The sequence below is a fragment of the Neophocaena asiaeorientalis genome, unplaced genomic scaffold (genome assembly GCF_003031525.2).
Source record: "Neophocaena asiaeorientalis asiaeorientalis breed wild unplaced genomic scaffold, Neophocaena_asiaeorientalis_V1.1 scaffold51, whole genome shotgun sequence".
Classification (NCBI taxonomy): Eukaryota; Metazoa; Chordata; class Mammalia; order Artiodactyla; family Phocoenidae; genus Neophocaena; species Neophocaena asiaeorientalis.
The window spans coordinates 1,640,314-1,663,747 of NW_020173335.1; the positions used below are offsets into that span (position 1 = coordinate 1,640,314).

A 23,434-nucleotide genomic window follows, 5' to 3' on the forward strand; every position below is an offset into this window, starting at 1 on the left:
GATTTGTATTTTGCTCTAATGATTAATAATCTTGAGCATTTTTTCATGTGCTTCCTATTTGTGTATATTCTTAGAATTGTATATCTAACTTCTGTTTTTTATCGAGGTATAGTTGACTTACAAAGTTGTGTTGATTTCTGCTGCACAGCAAAGTGATTCAGTTATGAATATATATACATTCTTTTTTAAAAATATTCTTTCCCATTATGGTCTATCATAGGATATTGAATATAGTTCTCTGTGCTATACAGTAGGACCTTGTTATTTATTCATTCTATATATAAAATCTTACATCTGCTACCCCCAACCTCCCACGCTATCCCTCCCCCAACCCCCTCCCCCTTGACAACCACCAGTCTGCTTTCTATGTCTGTGATTCTGTTTTTGTTTCATACATAGGTTCATTTATGTCATATTTTAGATTCCACATATGTGATATCATGTGGTATTTGTCTTTCTCTTCCTGAGTTACTTCACTTAGTATGGTGATCTATAGTTGCATGCGTGTTGCTGCAAATGGCATGATTTTGTTCTTTTTATGGCTAAGTAGTATTTCATTGTATATATGTACCACATCTTCTTTATCCATTCATCTGTCGGTGGACATTTAGGTTGTTTCCATGTTTTGGCTGTTCTGAATAGTGCTGCTATGAACATAGGGGTGCATGTATTTTTTTGAATTATAGTTTTGTCTGGATATATGCCCAAGAGTAGGATTGCTGGATCATATGGTAATTCTATTTTAGCTTTCTGAGGAACCTCCATACTGTTTTCCACAGTGGCTACACCAACTTATATTCCTACCAACAGTGTAGGAGGGTTCCCTTTTCTCCACACCCTCTCCATCATTTGTTATTTGTAGACTTTTTAATGGTGGCCATGCTGACTGGTATGAGGTGGTACTGCATTGTAGTTTTGATTTACATTTCTCTAATAATTAGCGATGTTGAGCATCTTTTCATGTGCCTGCTGGCCATCTGTATGTCTTCTTTAGAGAAATGTCTATTTAGGTCTTTTGCCCGTTTTTCAGTTGGGTTGTTTGGTGTTTTGTTGTTGAGTTGTTGTATATCTAAGTTCTTTAAAACCCATTTCAAATTGGATTTGCCGTTTTACTGTTTAATTGTAAGAATTCTTTACATTATTAAAAGGGTATATATTTTATAAAAGGATTATTTTATTATTTATTATTATTATTATTATTTTTTGCGGTACACGGGCCTCTCACTGTTGTGGCCTCTCCCGTTGTGGAGCACAGGCTCCAGACGCACAGGCTCAGCAGCCATGGCTCACGGGCCCAGCCGCTCCGCGGCATGTGGGATCTTCCCGGACCGGGGCACGAACCTGTGTCTCCTGCATCGGCAGGCGGCCTCTCAACCCCTGCGCCACCAGGGAAGCCCTAAACTTTTAACTTTTTATAACCTTGTTTGTTGGATTACAGATACACTTATTATGTAACTTAATAGGATATGCTGTGATAATTTAGTTATATAAATATTTCCATGGGAATCTGTGAGCTCTTCTAGGTCCTGTTCTATTCATCTTAGTGTTGGTCATTTATACATTTATTCTGTTCTAAGCAGAAAGTAGAATAATAAACAAAAGAACTACTGAAGGCTTCCAGAGACTAAGTGCTCAGGAAATATATTTGATAAATTACTGGATTATTATTTTAAATGATGTAAAGCAAAATCTCATACTACCAGCATTTTCCTTGATTAGTACTTTTTAATTTATTTTATTTAAGTATAGTTATTTTACAGTCTTGTGTTAATTTCTGTTGTACAGCAAAGTGATTCAGTTATACATATATGTATATAGATGCATTCTTTTTCATTTTCTTTTCTATTATGGTTTATCACAGTTCTTGAATTATACTTTTTTAAAAAAAATTAATTTTATATTGGAGCATCATTGATTAACAATGTGTTAGTTTCAGGTGTACAGCAAAGTGATTCAGGTATACATATATGCATATATATACATTCTTTTTCATATTCTTTTCCATTATGGTTTATCACAGTCCTTGAATTATACTTTGATTGTAGATAAGTGTACAGGTAGATTTTGTTACTCATGTTTTCATATCCTCAGTGAAATAAAGAAAATTCATTTTCTTTAATTCTTATTTTAAGTATGCATTCTTTCAGACCACTTACAGTGTAGATATATTTTCAGTTTGTTAAACTTTATATTTAATTTAATATATGACCTGGTAAGTTAGGATATTCTTAAAATTTTTATTTTGACAGTGAAAGCAAGTTGAATACATTGGTGCAGAAGCTTCATGACTTTCTGGCACACTCATCAGAAGAATCTGAAGAAACAAGTTCTCCTCCAAGACTTGTGATGAACCAAAGCACAGGTAAATTGAAAAAGGATGTGTAACATCTTCTAGTCTATTTTCCATTTATTTTTGAGCAGGTGCAGTTATTAAAGTCTTTAATAGCCCCTGTGTATCTAGTAGTTAGATAATATCTGATACTTGAGATTTTAATTCAGATAAGTAAAAAGTATAAGGTTTTATGGTTATAGGTGCTTAGAGAAGCATATACGTAGGGTTTTGTGTGTAATAGAAATGTTTTATAGAGGTGGGTGATGAGGTTATCTGTTTAAAATAGATAGTATTAGAAGTTGTAGGAATAGTACAGAAATATATTATCCTAGAAGTTATTCATGTATTATGAGTTACATTTTTATATTGTTTGATAACTTCTTTGAGTAGATTTGGTACATAAATTTTTTTTAATGAAAAACAACATCTCCTCTCTACCTCCATTTTTCCTTTTTAAAAGTATCTTATATCATATATGATGATTACCATCATTTGTTTTGAGGTTTTTAAGGGTAGCCACATATATAAGAGGTGAATACACACACACACACACACACTCACACGTACTTGCACACAAACACAATATGTACAAAAAGGGTGAAGAGTGGTAGATCACAGTGAAAAGTTCAGCCATATGTGTAATTAGATTACCAGAAGGAGAAAAGAGAGAGTGGGTCAGAAGCTGAGTTTGATGAGATGAGATATTCACTGAGCATTTTCTTTTTTTTGTTTAAAGATTTATTTATTATTTACTTATTTTATTTATTTTTGGCTGTGTTGGGACTTAGTTGTGGTGTGCCGTCTCTTTCATTGTGGTGCTCAGGCTTCTTTCTAGCTGTGGCGTGAGGATTTTCTCTTCTCTAGTTGTGGCGCGCAGACTCCAGGGCTCTGTAGTTTGCAGCATGCAGGCTCTCTTGTTGAGGTGCGCAGGCTCTCTTGTTGAGGTGCGCAGCTCTCTTGTTGAGGTGCACAAGCTCAGTAGTTGTGGCGCACAGGCTTAGTTGCCCCATGGCATGTGGGATCTTAGCTCCCTGACCAGGGATCGAACCTGCATCCCCTGCATTGTAAGGTGGGTTCTTTACCACCAGACCACCAGAGAAGTCCCTCGCTGAGCATTTTATAAAAGTGAAGAAAGACATCAAGCTGTAGATTCATGAAACACTATGAACCCCACGCAGGATAAATAGAAAACTACAACTATGAATATCATAATTAAACTCCTAAAGAACGAAAACAAAGAGAACAATCTTAGGAGCAGCCAGAGGAAAAATGTCTTTGCTTTTTGAATGTTGAATGTTTCTGAACAACAGTAACACTGATAGCTCATTTGACGGCAGGAATTTTAGAAGCTGGATGATGAAGAAATGATTTATTTAAAGTGAGAAATGAAAATAATTGCCAGCGTCAAAGTTTTCTCAGTGAAAACATCTTTGAAAAGTGAAGGTGGAGTAAAGATAAAAAGTGAGAACTTGATGTCAGCACACCGACACTAGAGGAAATAGTAAAGGGTTTTCTTAAATGAGAAGGAAAATAATTCGAAATGGTGACACCAAAATACAGGAAGTTACAAATAACAATGGGAGGGATAAATAGGTGAATAAAATGAAATATGTACTTTTATGTAATCCACAGTCCGTAGTCTTAATTCATAAATTGCCCCAACAGTGTTTTCATAGGTAACTTCCGCCCCCTGCAAGTACAGCATCCAGTTGAAGATGCCACATTGTAAATAGTTATTTGGTCTTTAGCCTTTTCATATCTGAAACAAGCTGGAACCATAACCTTTTTCAAATGTACAGATGTATTATTTTGGTGGTTGTCTCTCAATGTGGATTTGTCTGATCAGTTATAATTAGATTGGGAGTTTTAATTTTTGGCAGGATTGCCATGTAAGTGGCATTATGTTCTTGTCCGTACATCATATCACAAGGCACGTGATGTAATCTCCCCGTTTATTGGTGATGTTAACTTAGGTTACTTGGTTATGGTTGTTTTTCTAAGTTAAGCCACTGCAAAGGTATGATTTATTCCTTTGTAACTAATTTGTTGAAGATTACTTTGAAATTAACTTAGGTTTTTTTTTTTTCTTTTTTTTTTGCGGCACGCAGGCCTGTCACTGCTGTGGCCTCTCCCGTTGCGGAGCACAGGCTCCGGACGCGCAGGCTCAGCGGCCATGGCTCACAGGCCCAGCCGCTCCACGGCATGTGGGATCCTCCCAGACCGGGGCACAAACCCGTGTCCCTGCATCGGCAGGCAGACCCTCAACCACTGCGCCACCAGGGAAGCCCCCTTAGGTATTCTTTTCATCATCAGAAGTGAGCTTTTATGGTTTCTTACTGCAAATTACCACAAACTTGGCATCTTAAAACAACCCAGATTATTTATTTATTTATGGCTGCATTGGGTCTTCGTTGCTGCACGTGGGCTTTCTCCAGTTGTGGCAAGCAGGGTCTACTCTTCGTTGTGGTGTGCAGGCTTCTCATTGCAGTGGCTTCCCTTGTTGCGGAGCACGGACTCTAGGACTCTGGGTGTGCGGGCTTCACTAGTTGTGGCATGTGGGCTCAGTTGTTGTGGCTTGCGGACTCTAGAGCGCAGGTTGAGTAGTTGTGGCACATGGGCTTAGTTGCTCTGCAGCATGTGGGGTCTTCCTGGAACAGGGATCAAACCTGCATCCCCCACATTGGCAGGTGGATTCTTAACCACTGTACCACCAGGGAAGTCCCAACCCAAATTTATTATCTCATAGTTCTGTAGGTTTGGAGTCTAGGTGGATTTTGATGAGCTCTGCTAAGGGAATCACAAGGTCTAAGTCAAAGTGACAGTAAGACTATGTTCCTTTCTGGAGACTCTGTGGAAAAATCCATTTCCATGCTCATTCAGGTTGTTGGCAGAATTCAGTTCATTGTGGTTGTAGGCCTGAGGTCCCCATTTCTTGCTGACTATTGGCCAGGATCCTCTCAGCTCCTTAATTTCCTCTCACATGGCCCCCTCCATCTACAAAGACATCAAAAACATGTGTCTTCCTCATGCTTTGAATTTCTCTGACTTATCCTTTTGCTTCTCTGCACCTTCTGCACGAGCTGGAGTCAGTTTTCTACTTTAAAGGTCTCATGTGATTAGACTAGACCCCCTCCTTCTCATCACTTCCCAATGAGCTCCCATTTTTAAGGTCAACTGTGCCATTTTACATAGCAAAACCATGGGAGTGTTATTTCCTCACGTTCACAGGTTCTCAAGATTCGGGATCATGAAATCTTGGGGACCATTCCTAGAAATTCTGCCTACACCACATCCATTCACGATTCTTGTGGCTCAATGATATGTTACTATGATGGGTTCAAAATCATGATGTTCTGATCTATCATTCCTCCTATGTTTTAGTTGGCATATTACTATAAGGGAGAAGTTTACATTTCTACGCTCTGTATTCATTTGTTTATATTAGTATATACTAATTTTTTTCTTTTTCCATGAACATTTTCTTACTGTCATTATTTTAATATCCAAATTGTACTAGTATTGGCTAGTGGGAACCCCTTTTGTATGGCTCCTGCAGACCTTTTCACAAGTCTTCATCAACCTTGAGCACTTTCTTACTTTCTGCTCTCACAAGATGTTCATTATTTACTTTGCACTGTCCCTTCCCCAGCCCTGGAATCAGTTATTTCTCCAAGGAGTTCTGATTCCTTTTAGTGGGATATGGTATTTAGAAAGCAATATCTGGGTGTATGATGTGCTTATTGCCGCCAGGATGTCTGCTTCCAGGCCCTTTAGCAGAGAAAGCCAGTATATGTGTTATGTTTTCATGCACTGATATTGATACTTTTAATTTTACTTTGGACTACAGACATCATTCTAGTCTTCCTCTTTTTGTATTTTAACTTCTTACTGCAACAGAAAGGTGGCTCCCATTATCCTCAGTTTATGTACTCAGTTGATCAGTCTTCATTGTATCCACGTGGTTTCAAATTTGCAAACCAAATCATCACAATAAAGAAACCTAACTAGTGTTAAATATTTGTTTAAAGTTCCTTTTGTCTTTAGAATGAAATCATAGTGTCACAGTTCTACATTCAGTAGTTAGTTGGGGAGTTCTGCTTCTGGTAGTGGCAGAGTAGCTCTGTATGGATAAACAGATATCTCTCACAGATACCAATTATTAATTCTGGCCAAAACACTGAACACAATGATGTGAGGAAACTGAACAGTGACACAAAGCAGACACAAATTGGAGTAGGGTCAACCCATGGAAGAAAGAAGTATTAATGGCTGAATTCCCAATTGTTAAGCCTTTTTTCCTTAGGAAAGGTGCCAGTTAGCTCCATCAGTGGAATTTAAGACTTGGATAGCTCTGTCCTTCTGGATATGCTGTTTGAGCTTGCAACCCCACTACTTCTGATAGCCTTCTTGCGACTAAGGTTGAACCAGCATAAAACTCAGCATTTGGTCCAAGGTGGTGGTGTAGGAAGACCCTGATCTCACCCCTCCCCACAGACACACCGAATCTACAGCTACGTAAAGAGTGATGCCTCTTGCAGAAGAAATGAGGTCTGATTAAACAGCTTCTCCACAACAAATGATACAAGGACCACATAGAGATTGGTAGGAGACACAGAGAGAGAGTATTGATGGGAGCCCTACTTCAGTGTGGTGTACTGCCGTGGCGAGGGATATCACTAAGGGCCCTGTGTACAGACCTGCCTCCCCTGGGGCAGAGAGAAAAAACAGTGGTTTAAAGGGGATCTAGACTGTACATGAAGGAAATCCACTTACTAACCCTAGAGTGTCTGCTAAATGGGCAGAGAACTGCTGGAACTATCTCCAATGTTGAAGGTGCTAGAGAGCACCATTTTTTGTGTTCCTCCTTTACCTTGATAGCACAAGTGGGAACATAGTCCACGTTCTCTAGCTGGCCTTCCAAGGCCACCTCAGCATACCTCTGGCCCACACAAGCTATAGGCGTCCTACCAAGGCAGCCTGAGTATACAGTGCCCCAGGACCCCCCGGCTCATGACTTATTAGGCTCCAGCCGGCTTGCCAAAGCTGCCTGGCACACGCAGACTACACAGGGGATGCTCTTAACTGAGCTTATGCCTTCAAGACCGGGAGAGGTACCTGTTTTGCCTGATGTATAGAAAGAAGCACAAAGTCAAACAAAATGGGGACAGAGGAATATGTTCCAAGTGAAAGAACAAGGTAAAACTGCAGAAAAAAATCTTAATGAAGTGGAAATAAGTAATTTGCCTGATAAAGAATTCAAAGAAATGGTCATAAAGATGCTTACCAAACTAGGTAGAAGAATGGAGGAACACAGTGAGAACTTCAACAAAGAGAAAATGTAAAAAAGAAACAGAACTGAAGAACACAATATTGGAAAATACAGTAGAGGAAATTAACAGCAGAGTAGTTGATACAGTAGAACACATCAGTGATTTGGAAGACAGAATAGTGGAAACCACCCAATCAGAACAGGAAAAAAGAAGAATTTTAGAAAATGAGAGTTTAAGGGATCTCTGGGGGGCTTCCCTGGTGGTGCAGTGGTTGAGAGTCTGCCTGCCGATGCAGGGGACATGGGTTCGTGCCCCAGTCCGTGAGGATCCCACATGCCGCGGAGCGGCTGGGCCTGTGAGCCATGGCCACCGAGCCTGCGCGTCCAGAGCCTGTGCAGGAGGCCACAACAGTGAGAGGCCCGCGTACTGCAAAAAAAAAAAAAAAAAAAAAAAAAAAAAGATCTCTGGGACATCAGGAGTACTAATATTCTCATAGTAGGGGTAGGGGTCTCAGATGGAGAAGAGAGAGAGAAAGGGACAAAAAATTTACTTAAAGAAATAATGTCTGAAAACTTCCCTAGTCTGGGAGAGGAAACAGACATCTAGGTACAAGAATCACAGAGTCCCAAACAAGGTGAACCCAAGGAGATCCACACCAAACATGTAAGTAAAATGGCAAAAGATAAAGTGAGAATTTTATGGGCAGCAGGAGAAAAACGACTAATCATATACAAGGAAAATCCCATAAAATTATTAGCTGATTTTTCAGCAGAAACTCTGCAAGCCAGAAGGGGGTGGCATGATATATTTAAAGTACTGAAAGTAAAGAAACTTCCAACCAAGAATACTCTACCTGGCAAGGTTATCATTCAGAATTGAAGGAGAGATGGAGTTTCCCAGACAAGCAAAACCTAAAGGAGTTCAGCACCACTAAAATGGCCTTACAAGAAATGTTAAAACGTATTCTTAGGTGGAAAAGAAAAGGCAATAGTTATAAGAAAATATATGAAAGAAAAAATTCTCACTGGTAAAGGTAAATATATAGTAAATCAGCCACTTACAAAGCTAGTAGGAAGGTTAAAAGACAAAAAGTAGTAAAATCAACTATAACTACAATAAGCAGCTAAGGGATACACAAAGTATAAAGTTGTAAAATATCATGTCAGAAACAAAATGTTGGGGGGGTAGTAAAAATGTAGTACTTTCAGAATATATTTGAACTTAAGCAACTGTCAGCCTAAATTAAATCGGTGTGTGTGTATGTGTGCGCACGTATCAACCTGATGGTAGCTGCAAACCCAAAACCTACAATAGATAAACAAAAAATAAAGGAGCCCAAACAAAGAAAATCATCAAACTACAAGGGAAGAGACTTCCCTGGTGGTCCAGTGTTTAAGAATCTGCCTTCCAACACAGGGGACGTGGGTTTGATCCCTGGTCAGGGAACTAAGATGCCACATGCCACGGGGCAGCTAAGTCTGCGTGCTGCAACTACTGAGCCTGTGTGCCGCAACTAGAGAGCCCACACGCCACAACTAGAGAGAAGCCCGTGTGCCGCAGCTAAGACCCAAGGCAGCCAAAAAATAAATTAATAAAATATTAAAAAAAAAACTACAAGGGAAGAAACCAAGAGAAGAAAGGAATAGAGAATAACAATAAAAACAAGCAGAAAATAATTAACAAAATGGCAATAAGTAAATCCTTATCAATAACCACTTTAAATATAAATTGACTAAATGCTCCAATCAAAATAGAGATGGCTGAATGGATTAAAAAGCAAGACCCATTTATATGCTGCCTACAAGAGACTCACTTCAGATCTAAAGACAAACAGAGTGATACTGAAGGGATTGAAAAAGGTATTCAATGAAAAAGGAAACGAAAAGAAAGCAGGGGTACTAAACAAAATGCTACAAAACCAATGTATCAACGAAGAAATCAAAGAGGAAATTAAAAAATACCTTGAGACACATGAAAATGGAAACACAACTTTCCAGAATCTATGGGATGCAGCAAAAGCAGTTCCAAGAGGGAAGATTATAGTGATACAGGCCAACTTCAAGAAAAAAGAAAAATCTCAAATTAAAAAAAATGTAGCTTTACATTTAAAGGGTCTAGAAAAAGAAGAACAGAACGAGGCCTGACTTAGTAAAAGGAAGGAAATAATAAAGGTCAGATTGGAAATAATGCAACTGATAGCTCGTCTTCTTCCTCTTAACAGGGTCTTTTGCAGAGTGAAAGTTTTAAATTTTGAGGAAGTCTAATTTATAGATTTCCTTTTGAGGATCATGCTTTTCTTACATATAAAGGAGCTAGAAAAAGAAGAGCAAACAAAACCCAAAGTTAGTAGAAGGAAATAAACCATAAAGATCAGGGCAGAAATAAATGAAATAGAGACTAAAAAATAATAGAAAAGATCAATGAAACTATGAGCTAGTTTTCTTTTTGAAAATGTAAACAAAATTGAAAAACCTTAAGTCAGACTCATCATGAAAAAAAGAGAGTCCAAATAAATAAAATGAGAAAGGAAAGAGGAAAAGTAACAACTTATACGACATCAATGCAATGAATCCTAAGAGACTATTGTGCCAACAAATTGGACAACATCGAAGAAATGGATAAATTCCTAGAAACTTAACAATTTTCAAGACTGAATCATGGAGAAATACAAAATCTGAACAGACTGATTACTAATGAAATTCAATTAGTGATCAAAAAACTTCCAACAAACAAAAGTTGAAGAGCAGTTGGCTTCATAGGTGAATTCTATCAAACATTTAAAGAAAAATTAATAGTTATCAATATTGTAATAACTTAGTATGGTGACAGATGATAACTAGACTTGTAGGGGTGGTCATTTTGTAACCTATAAAATATTGAATCACTATGTTGTGCACCTAAAACTAATATATTAAGTTAATTATTTTTCATTTAAAAGAGTTGAATGGAAACCTGCATTCTTGATGAGGCATAAAGGAATTTAGGGAGACCACAGTAGGTTTAGTAAAATGAGAGGGGAGATCCCACCTAGAAGAGAGCTACAGTTTGGGAGCTCTGGAACCTGCAAAAACTCTTGCCATATCTGGTTGATTCACAAGTGCAGCCCAGATTCTAGGTAGCCCAGTTAGGGCTAAAAGAACAGAATAAAGCTTTCAGCTGCTTACACTAGAGGGTTTATATTTTGGGGTTTGATTTCAGGTAAGTTGACTATCCACTTTTAACAAAAATAACAACTGTAACAGCATGCAGTGTTTTCACTGTATCTTTAAAAATGTCCAGTACCCAATCTGAAATAAAAAGAGGAAATTGTGACTCATGTTCAAAAGGAAAGGCAAGCAGTAGAGACAATCCACATATGTCTCAAATGTTAAAATTAGCAAACAATATTAAAGCAGCTATTGCAACTATGCTTTAGTATAATAAAACAAATACATTTATGTTGAATGGACAGGTAAGAAATCTCAGTACAAACATAGAAAATGTAAAAAAGAACCAATTTGAAATTCTAGAACTGAAAAATAAATTTCTGAATAACAAATCATTGTTTGTACTTAACAGGAGATTAGAGATAGCTGTAGTAGTGTCAGTAAATTTGATGATAGTCTAATAGAAATTATCCAAAATGAGAATAGAAAACATTGAAAAATAAAAAGTGTGCAGAACACTTGCTCTTCAGATCCTTTCCCCAATAAATCTGTGTAGTTATCCACCAAATACATGTAAAGAATAGGAATGTTTAATGATAGAGAAAAAAATGTTGATAGAAACTCTCAGTTGGCCCAGTGTTTTGTAGTTAGCCATATACTAATCTTGCACATACTTTGATACATTTTTACCTTCTTACTTCATTTTTGTGGTGCTATTTTACATTCCCTGGTTTTTAAATTTCAGATTCCAATTGTTCATTGCAGGAATTCAGTTATGTTTTTTATGTCGACCTTGTATCCTGTGAACTTGCTCTAGGTAGCTTCTTTTTCATCTTTCAGATTTATTGAAATTTTCTACCTAATCTGGTTGTCTGCAAATAGGGTCATGTTTATTTCTTCCATTCCATCTCTTTGCCTTTTAATTCCTTTTCTTGCCTCATGCTGGGTAGGACTTTCTGTATTTTCCATTATTACGTTGAAGAAGAATGATGATATCAGACATCTTGGTGTTTCTGATGTTAGTAGGAAAGCGTTCAGCTCTTTCACCATTAAGTATGATGGTTACTGTATAAGATTTTTGTAAATAGTCTGTCAAGTAGAGGAAGTTCCCCTCCCCTAGTTTTCTGAGTTTTTTCCCTAAAGTGGTATTTTTATTGAGATGAATGTAGATTCATATGCAGTTGTAACACACACACAGCTCTTACACACTTTTCCCAGTTTCTCACAATAGCAACATTCTACAGAAGTATAACATATTGTCAGCTAACCATGTTATTGATATCTACCAATCTGATTTAGATTTCCTCAGTTTTACTTGTACTTTTGTGTTTTTGTTAAGTCCTATACAGTTTGATTACCTTGAGTTGATTCATGTATCCACCACCACAGTCAACATGCAGATTCCTTCTCTTGCCCTTTTATAATCATGCTCAACTCCCTACCCCTACTCCTACCTGTGCCTAACACCTGGAAATCACTAATTTGTCCTCCATTTCTAAATTGTTTTTCATTTTAAACATGTTCTATAAATGGAATCCTATAGTATATGACATTTGGGGATTGGGTTTTTTCACTTAGCATAATTCCCTTGGGATTCAGCCAGGTTGTTGCATGTGTCAATAGTTCTCTCCTTTTTATTGCAATGTGTAGTTTTCTATGGTATGGATGTACCACAGTTTAACCATTTACCCATTAAGGGACATCTGGGATGATCCCAGATTTGGGCTGTTACAAATAAAGCTGCTGGTAAACATTAGTGTACAGGTTTTTGTGTCAACATAAGTTTTCATTTCTCTGGGACAAATACCCAGGAGTGCAGTTGGTGTGTCATAGGATGGTTGCATGTTTTGTTTTTTTTTAAGGACACTCCTAAATTGTTTTCCAGAGTGGCTATACCATTTTATATTCTCACAGCAATGTAAGAAGGATCAATTTCTCTGCATCCTCTCCAGCATTTGGTTTTACCACTATTTTAAAAAAAATTTAGACATTCTGATAGATACATAATGATATCTCAGTGTGGTTTTAATTTGCATTTCCCTAATGACTACTAAAACTTTTAACACCATTATTGATATATAATTTACTTACGATACAATTCACCAGTTTAAAGTGTACAATTCAGTAGTTTTTAGTATGTTCACAAATACATGAAGCCGTCACCACAGTAAATTTTATAATGTTATTATCACTTGAAAAAGAAACTCTGTACTCTTTAGATATCACCCCCTACCCCCAGCCTTAAGCAACCACTAATCTACTTTCTTGTCTTTATAGATTTCCCTATTTCAGACTTTCTTATGAATGGCATTCTATTACATGTGGTTCTTTGTGACTGGCTTCTTTCACTTAGCATAATGTGTTTAAGGTGTATTTATGTTGTAGTGCATATTAGTACTTCATTTCTTTTTATGACCAAATAACATTCCTTTATATGGATATACCACATTTGTTTGATTTGTTGATGGACAATAACATCTTGTTTCTACCTTTTGGCTATTATGAATAATGCTACTATAAACATTTGTGAACAAGTTTGTGTGTGGCCATATATTTTCATTTCTCTTAGGAGTGGAATTGCTGAGTTATATGGTAACTCTGTTAAATCCTTTGAGGAAATATCAAACTGTTTCCCAAAGTGGCTACACCATTGCACATTCCCCCCAGCAGTGTATGAGGATTCTGATTTCTCTGCATCCTTGCCAACAGTAGTTGTTGTCTTTTTAATTTTAGCCATCGTAGTACATGTGAAGTCGTGTCTTATTATGGTTTTGGTTTTCATTTTGCCTAATGGTTAATGATGTTGAGCATCTCTTCATGTGCTTATTGGTAGTTTGTATATATTCCTTAGAGAATTATCTATTTAGATTCTTTGCTCATTTTTAATTGGGTGTTTATCTTTTTATCATTGATTTGTAAGAATTCTTTATATATTCTAGACTTTTATTATGATAAAATTACACAATATAAAATTTACTATTTTAACCAATTTTAAGTATACAGTTCTATGGCATTAAGTACATTCACACTGTTGTGTAACCATCACTACCGTCCATCTCCAGAACTTTTTCATCTTCTCTACCTGAAACTCTGTACCCATTAAAATCACTAACTTCCCAATCCCCTTTACCCCCAGTCCCTGGCAACCACTATTCTATGTTCTTTCTCTATGAATATGACTACTTTAGGAACCTCATATAAGTGGGGTCATACGGTATTTGTCCTTTTGTGTCTGGCTTATTTTACTTGGCATAATGTCTTCAAGGTTAATCAGTGTTGTAGCATGTATCAAAATTTTCTTCCCTTTTAAGGCTGAATAGCATTCTGTTGTGTATATGTATGTATTTCTTTAATTTTCTTGATGATGTCCTTTGAAGCACAAATGTTTTTAGTTTTGATAAAGTCCAGCGTATCTATTTTTATTCTTGTTGCTCATACTTACGGTGTCATGTCTAAGGATCTATTTCTAAATCTGGGGTCACAAAGATTTACCCCAATATTTTCTTCAAAGAGTTTTATAGTTTAGGCTCTTATGTTTAGGTTTTTAATGATGCATTTAGAGTTAATTTTTGTATGTGGTGTAAGGCAGGTCTTCAACTTAACTTTTTGCGTGTGGATACACAGTTGTGCCATACTGTTTGTTGAAAAGACTATTCTCTCCCTTTTGAATGGTCTTGGCATGCTGTTGGAAATCAGTTGACCATAGATATATGGGTTTATTTCTGAACTTTGATTTTTCGACTGATTTTTATATCTGTTCTTTTGCCTGTAGTACACTGTACTGATTATAGTTGTTTTACACTAAGTTTTAGAATCTTGAAGTGCGAGTCTTCCTATTTTGTTTTTCCTTTTGAAGGTTGTTTTGACTATTCTGGGTCCATTTTAATTCTACATGAATTTTAGAATGAGCTTGTCAATTTCTACAAAGAAGTCAAGTGAGATTCTGACAGGGATTGCCTTTTTTAAAAAATTGTAGATCAATTTGTGGAGTATTGCCATCTTAATGTTGTCTTCTATTTCATGACCATGCAGTGTTTTACCACTGATTTAAGTCTTTAATTTCTTTCTATGATGTTTTGTAGTTTTCAGAGTATAAGTTTTTAACTTCTCTTGTTAAATTTATTCCTAAGCATTTTATTCTTTTTGATGGTATTATAAATGGATTGTTTTCTTTATTTTCAGATCATTCTTTGCAAGTGTACAGAAATACAGTTGACTTCTGTATATTGTTCTCACATCCTTCAACCTTTCTGAACTCATTTACTAGTTGTAATATTTTTAATGGATTTCTTGAGACTTTCTCTATTCAAGATAATGTCTCCAAAGACAGTTTTACTTCTTCCTTTTCAGTCTGGCTGCCTTTTATTTCTTTACTCTTGCTTACTTGCTCTGGCTAGAATCTCCATTACAATGTTAAATGGAAGTGGCAAGAGAGGATTTCCTTCTCGTATTCTGATCTTAGAGCAAAAGCATTCAGTCTTTTACCATTAAGTATGATGTTACCTGTGGGTATTTTGTAGCTTGTTGTGGAAGTTCCCTTTATTAAGAGTTTAAAAAATAAATTATATTCTTTAGAGCAGTTTTAGGTACACAGAAAAATTGAGTGGAACGTACAGAAATTTCCTATTATGTGTCCACACACATGCACAGCCTCCCCCACTGTAAACATCCTGCACCACAGTTGTACATCTGTTACAGTTGATGAACCTACAGTGAGTGACAAGTCATTAAAACCCATAGCTTGCATTGGATTTCACTCTTGATGTTGTACATTCTGGGGATTTTGACAAATGTATAATGACATCTATCTATCATTATAGTATCATACAGGTTAGTTTCACTGTGAAACCGTACACCTCAGATTGGGACTTGAACTCAATCGCACCTCAGATGGGACTAAAACCCAGTTGTGCCTCAGATGGGACTTGAACCTGCAACCTCTGGCTTAGGAGGGGACTCAAACCCTCCCAAGCTGAAACTGCACACCTGGTCTCAGGACTCAGTGAAGCTCAGATTTTTATGTCTCAGCACAGAAGGAATTCAGCGCGAGGCAAAGTGACAGGCAAGAAGTAGATTTATTAATGTAAGATGCATGTGAAGTATACAAGCAGGCAGGCAAGAGGGCTGTGCCCTGAGAACTAAGTTGGCTACATTTTTACAATCAAAGGAAAAGTGGGAAAGGAGAGAAGACCACCTTCTTCCTCTTCCTTTGTAAAGATGTTGCAGGAAAATGGGGTGCAAGAGGATGGTCATGTTCCAGGTCTTGGGTGAGTTCCTGGGATGTGCTGCCAAGTGAAGGTCCCTGGCTTCATGCAGGAAAGAATTCAAGAGTGAGCCATAGTGAAGTGAAAGTAGGTTTATTGAGCGAGATACACATTCAGTAGGCAGAATGCGATTCATCTCAGAAGGTGAGAGAGCAGCCCTGGGAGCTACACAATCCATAAGGTGTGGGCCACCTCAGAAGTAGAGAGGCCCTGGGGTGTGTTTATTTTTTATGGGTTTGGTAATTTCATAGGCTAATGAGTAAGAGGTTTATTCCAACTATTTTGGGGAAGGGGCGGGGATTTCCAGGAATTGAGTCACTGCCTACTTTTTGGCCTTTTATGATTAGCCTAGGAACTGTCATGGTGCCTTGTGGGTGTGTCATTTAGCATGCTAATGTATTACAGTGAGTGTATAACAAGGCTTAAGGTCTACTGGAAGTCGAATCTTCCACCATCTTGGGCCTACTTGGTTCTAACCAGTTTTTGTCGTATCCTCAATGGCTCTCATTCTTTTAATGGTTGTGCTCTGCCACCCTCCCTCCTGTCTCAAGTGCACTAAAAATCCTCTGTTCCATCTATCCATCCTTCCCCCTGTCCCCGCCCCCAAATCCATGGCAACCATTGATCTTTTTCTGTCTCCACAGTTTTGTCTTTTCCAGAACATCATATAGTTGGAATCGTACAGTATGTAATCTTTTCAGATTGGCTTTTTTCACATAGTAATATACAATACATTTAAAGTTCCTTCATGTCTTCTCATGGCTTGGTAGCTCATTTCTTTTTAGAGCTGAATATTATTCCATTGATTGGATGTAACACAGTTTATCCAATTCACCTTTTGAAGGATATCTTGTTTGCTTCCAAATTCTGACAATTATGGGAAAAAAGCTACTTACGAAGGTGTTTTCTTTTTTTTTTAAGGTTTTCAAAATAACATTTATTTCTTAAAAGTTAACATGTGCATAACAGGAAACCAAAGAACACAAGAAGCAAAAAACAAAGTCATCCTCCATCACAAGCAGTTTACCATTTGATGTGTCCTTCTAGGTCTCGTTTGTGTATTTAAACACAACTAAGCATCCATTTTTATGTAATTAAGATCATACAGTTATGTATCATGCTTTTTCACACATCATGAATATTTACCATTTCAAAGTTATGAGTATTTTGATAACCAAAAATACACTACACCAACTCAATCTGGAAGGAAAAAAATGTAATCCTTTTTTGGCGACAAAAACTTCAGAAAAGACAAAAATGGCAACAGGCCTCTAGATAAAGATATTGGCAGAGTTATGATTAAAATACTACATTCCCTTAACGTTCAATTAAAATTGAGACATAAAGCAACAGCGTACCCAAAGTATAATGCTTTTAAGAGGATTCATTATCTGATCTAAACTATTAAAGTATTAGCAAGGAGGTATGTTTCCACTGAATTACTTAACAACGTATTCCTATAGTACAGCTAAGAGATGCACACACATCAATGGTTATCATCAAAATATAAAAAGGAACACATCCACGTACTTCCCTCCCTTTTATACTCCCTTCTGCCCCTCTGCTGCCAACCTAATGAACAAGTCCTGGTGTACATTTCTCAGATGGTTTAACAATTCCATGTCCAAGATGCTACTTTTTTACCAATTATAACAAAGATATTTACAAATGGTTAATTCACTAGCTCTACTTTTTATCATACATTGTCACCTCAGGACTCCTAAAAAGCCTAGATGTTGCAAAATAATGAATGAACCTTGTCCATAGTAAGCATTGGTACTTTACAAAAATGCACATTTAGACCTATGGTTATAACCTAAAACTGTCTTCTAGATATGGAGATATTAGCTAAGAGCCCTTCCCTTCACCCTTCCTCTTACCCCTCCTCCAGCATATCAGCAACTAAGTACAGGACTATATCTAGCTCCAAGAGGTGGATTAACATAGATGCTCCCAGAAGACACAGCCCTTCCTAAAAACCAACAAAAGGGCATTTATTAAGGGGTTATTTTACTACCTTTACTTTTAATATACTTTGGGCATTAGGACTTGCTTATTCTTTGATACACAGCAATATTAACTAAAACACACAAATAGAACAATGGTTAGACAATCTGAACTTGTCTAAAGACTCATGGGCACAGATCCCTTCTCTGTACTTCCTTCCTGTCCACTCCCGCCTCCCCACCACCCAGTGAATAGCTTACTCTACAAGACTCAAGTTTAACAATTTCCACTCCACAATACAACCATTCCTATGAATTAACAGAAAAAAAAACTTAAAAGGTGTTACTTTTAACTCTCTATTTTCAACATATGTTGTGTACTTTTACACATCTAGAAAGATTAGATGTTTCAAATACAGATTTAAGTTTGTCCACTATGTATACACGTAGTAGCACTGAAAAAACTACACACAAAGGCTATAGTCACAAAGTGTCTCCTAAACAGGAACACTCTGGCCTAGAAGCTTCCCCTTCTCATCTCTATCAACCCAGTGGACAAGAATAATAAGCAACTGTAATGCTTAGAGGGGATTTTAACAATTTTACTTCCTCCAGTTGTTTTCAGAAGTCTTTCCTATGAATTTTAACACGAAGTGTACACAATGTATTTATCGGCTATTTTTGTCATACACTGGCAACCTCTTTAACATCTAGGAAGACTAGATGTTGTAAATTTGGACCCTCTGTCCTTTATGTACACAGCCAAGTAAAACAAAATGCAGAGACACACCAGACAATGGTTAGTCTTGGTATAAAGCCCTTTACACTTTCTTCTTTCTCCCTGAACCAGCACAAATAAAATAATGTGTACTGCTCAGAGAGGTGGTTTGATCATTTTGATCACTCCATTTCTAAAAGACAGTATTTCATATGAATTTTAACAAAAGGATATATCTACAAAATATGTTACTTCACTACCTCTACTTTTAACATACTTTGTGCACTTCTAAACATCTAGAAAGACTAGATGTTTCAAATAAGGACTAAAGTTTGTCCACTATATACACAGTAGTGTTGAATAAACTACACACATGTAACAGTGGTTAGGTCTGAAAGTGTCTTCTACATAGGAACATTCTAATCTAGAACACTTCATTTCTCCCAGTACCTCCTTTCTGCCATCCATCCAACATTGGGCAAGAAAACAAGTATAGACAATAGTATACTGCTCAGACAGGTGGTTTAACATTCCCAAAGACAGTACTTCCTGTGAATTTTAGCAAAAAGATGTTTACAAAGTGATATTTTACTACCTCTACATTTAACATACGTTGGGCACTTCTAAACATCTAGATGGACTAGATGTTTCAAATAAGGACTTAATTTGTCCACTATATACAGAGCAGTACTGAATGAACTGCACACATGTAACAGTTATAATCTGAAACTGTCTTCAAAATACCAGCATTCTAGCCATTCTAAGACCAACCCCCTAATCTCTCTCCCCCCCCACCAACCCAGAGGGCTATCATGCTCAAATTTTCAGAAGACAATCTTTCCTAGAAATTTTAACACAAAATGTACAAAATGTATTATTTACTATTTTTGTCATACACTGCCAACCTCTTTAACATCTAGAAAGACTAGATGTTGTAAATTAGGACTCATTTGTCCATTATATGCACTATATACACAGCAAAGTGAAACAAAATGCAGGAACATAAAAAAGACAATGGTTAATCTCGCCTCACTATAAACACACTGGCACAGAGCTCTTTGCACTTGCTTCTTCTCCCCGCGGACCTTGAACCAGTGCACAAACACTGCATACTGCGTACTGTTCAGAAAGGTGGTTTGGCCACCCCTCCCCCCACAAAACAACATTTCATACGAATTTTAACAAAAAGATATTTACAAAATGTCTTTTTACTACCTCTACTTTGAAAATATATCAGGCACTTTAGAAGATCTAGAAAGACTAGATATTTCAAAAAAGTATTTATGGTCAACTACACATACAGTAGTAAGGAGTAAAATGCACACACAAAACAAGGGTTCTAATATACAAATGTCTTCTGTGACCAGTCTGGCACAGAATCTTCTTTTCTTCCTCCTCAACGTCTTCCATTCCATGTCCTCTAATACACTGAACAAACGTGGACCTCTGTGGCTCCTGATGTCGCCTCTAGAGGTGGTCAAACAACTCCATTTCAAAAAGTCATTTCCAGAAGACATTTCTTTTCTACGGTTTTTTCTTTAAAGAAACAAATGGGCATTTACAAGACATGTGACTTTAGCTCTATCATACGTCGGCAACCTCTTCACATCTAGAAGGCCTATATGTAGCGAAAAGTTTTCTTTCCAAAGGTTGGGGGGAAAGTTGAGAGCAGCTTTTTCATATTATATACACAGGCCTTCTATAAACGGCCAGTAAATCTTCCCAAAGGGTGGCTGGCACTTCCTATTGGCCGCATGTGGTACGTTATAATACCATTTCTATCTTCTGACATCGAGGTCTTGGTAAAACGATGACCAACCACCCGATGACCCGCCAACGTTCCAACCGTCGTCGACCAGGGCTCCGCTCACCTTCTGGGCCCGTTAAGGCCTTTGTCTGTCATTGTCCGGACGATGTGAGGTCTCATCCAACTGGGGCAGAGAGGTCACCTCAGGTCCCGGATATGCGCGGGCTCCAAGGCCTAAGGGTGGCTGAGCTGGCGTCCACATAGAGCCCCCTTCCCGGGCCCTCGAGGCTCTAATGGCCCTCCGCAGTGTTCCAGTGGCCGCCATTCTTCTCGCCCGGCCACGCCCAACACCCAAAGGTGCCACGTCCTCGGTGACCTGACGGAGGCTTGCCTAACCCCTGCAGCGTGGGGTCAAGACACCCGGCGGTGGGCGGGATCTGGGCTTTGAGGGGCTGCCGCCATTAGGTCGCGGATGCGGGGGTGTGGGAGCAGTTTGTTGCTGCTTCCAGGCTCGGGCCCTGCCAGTGGGCGGCTGCGGCGAGGACTCTGGGGCTCGGTAAGACACAGCCTGAGCTTGTCCCGGGGGGCCCCCCAGTTCACCTGCCGACCAGAGGCCGGAGGGCCTGGAGGGCCCCGGAGGGCCCCGGGCTAGAAGGCCGCGATCTGATTCTCACCGCGCTCTCTGCCGGAACTCGAAGGTGTTTATATAAGTAAAAATATTTAAAACCATCTGTGTGCAGTCCATCTGAGTGGACTTTATTTTCAACTTATTTGGGTAGATATCAAGGAGTGTGATTGCTGGATCATGTAAGAGTTTGGTTAATTTGTAAGATATTGCCAAAAGTGGCTGGACCATTTTGCATTTTTTTGAGCGGTGAATGAGAGTTCCTGTTTCTCCACATCCTTACCAACATTTTGTGTTGTCAGTGTTCTGCATTTTGTCTATTGTAATAGGTATATAGTGTTATCTTATTTTTTAAATTTCCGATTCCCAAATGACATATGATGTGGAGCATCTTTTCATATGCTCATTTTTCATTTGCATATATTTGGTAAAATGTCTTCAGATCTTTTGCCTGCTTTTAATCATGTTGTTTATATTATTATTGTTGAGTTTTGGGTTTTTTATATATTTTAGATAATAGTTCTTTATTAGATATGTCTTTTGCAAGTATTTTCTCGCAGTCTGTAGCAGAAAGACATGTCTTTCATTCTTTTGAAGTTTGCTAGTATTTTATTAAGGACTTTTACATCTGTATTCATAAGTGATGTTGGTCTTTTTGTGGTATCTTTTCTGGTTTGGTACGATACTGGTCTCATTGAATGAGTTGGGATGTGTTCCCTCCTTTTTTACTAGAAGAGTTTGTGAAAAATTGGTGTTAATGCTTTTTTTTTTTTTGAATGTTTGGTGTAATTTGGTGGTGAAACCATCTGGACCTTTGCTTTTCTTTGTGGGTAGTTTTTTGATTACCAATTCAGTCTTTTCAGTTATAGGTCTATTTACATTGTCTCTTTATTCTTGTGTCAACTTCAGTAGTTTGTGTGTGTTTAGGAATTTGTCCATTTCATTTAGGTTATCTAATTTGTTGGCATACAGTTGTTTATGATATTTCTTTATAATCCTTTTATTTCTTTAAGGTAAGTAGTGACATCCTCTCTTTAATTTTTCATTCTAGTAATTTGAGTCTTGTCTCCTTTTTTTCTTGGTGCATCTAGCCTAAGTTTTTTTTTTCAGTTTTATTCATCTTTCCAAAGAACTTATTTTGGTTTTGTTGATTTTTCTCTATTGTTTTCTATTCCCTGTTTCATTAATTTCTACTCTAATCTTTATTATTTCCTTCCCTCTGCTTCCTTTAGGAAGTTGTTTTTCTTTTTTTAGTGTCTTATGGTAAAGGAAAATACAATTAATGTGATTTTATTTTTAGTAGAAGATGGAACTTAAATTTTCTTCTAAGAGAAAAACCTTGAACAATTACAGTAGGAAATATTTTGATTACAAACTGCTCTTTTCAGAAATGCTGTTTCAGAAGGGATTAGTGTGTCAAAAGAGAGTGATTTTAATCAGAAAACTCTTTTTTTTTGTTTTTTACATGAATTTCTTTTTAACATCTTTATTGGAGTATAATTGCTTTACAATGGTGTGTTAATTTCTCCTTTATAACAAAGTGAATCAGTTATACATATACATATGTTCCCATATCTCTTCCCTCTTGCGTCTCCCTCCCTCCCACCCTCCCTGTCCCACCCCTCTAGGTGTTCACAAACCACTGAGCTGATCTCCCTGTGCTATTGGCTGCTTCCCACTAGCTATCTATTTTACGTTTGGTAGTGTATATATGTCCATGCCACTCAGAAAACTCTTTTTTAACCAAAGCAATATTATTTTTAAAAAAAATTTATTGGAGTATAGTTGATAGAAAACTCTTATATTTTAATGTGAGTAAAGTACTGCCAATACTGCCGTACTACATAGATTGAAAAATAAGTTCATGGAATCGTAGGTATTGGTGTTCTATTTGATAATGCACCAAAGAGATAAATAATGTTTTTACTTCTTCTCTTTTAAGATAAAGTCAGTGGTTCTGGAAATAACTCTGATATGATGGAAAACAGCAAGGAAGAGGTAAGAATAATTTGAAGCATTTAAAATATATTTATTAATTAATGCTAATCAACTAGAGTATGTCATCAGGTTGCTTTTATTTAATACATGCATGTGTTTGAGTTTACTGTTATACCCAAGTATTATTACAGTACTTCATTTTGGGTCGTTGTCCACTTTTTGATGGTGTTCATTGTTTTTTGTTATTGTTGTGGTTTGCTTCAGCTGTATAGCTAAAGTCAGACAACTGAAGGCTTGCTAACAGATAGGTATTTGAGTGTTATTATATTGCAACAGTGGTACCCAAGGTGGTTGTTATGGACATGACCCCATGGTTCTGAGATCTCTCAAAACTGAATATTTTAGAGTCTCTTAAGCAGTATTATTGGAACCCATCCTGAGGTCCTTC

The 23,434-nt window shown here is 37.5% G+C and overlaps 1 protein-coding gene across 9 annotated transcripts in view; it reads left to right on the plus strand.

The window, feature by feature from the left end:
* Positions 1–23,434, plus strand: part of ATRX (ATRX chromatin remodeler) — a 236,711-nt gene that overhangs the window by 50,263 nt on the left and 163,014 nt on the right. For all 9 annotated transcript variants that reach the window (XM_024746107.1, XM_024746111.1, XM_024746113.1 and 6 more), the window contains 2 exons: positions 2,250–2,362; positions 22,991–23,046. In XM_024746107.1, coding sequence (XP_024601875.1) covers positions 2,250–2,362; positions 22,991–23,046 — 169 coding nt within the window. The remainder of the gene's footprint in view (positions 1–2,249; positions 2,363–22,990; positions 23,047–23,434) is intronic.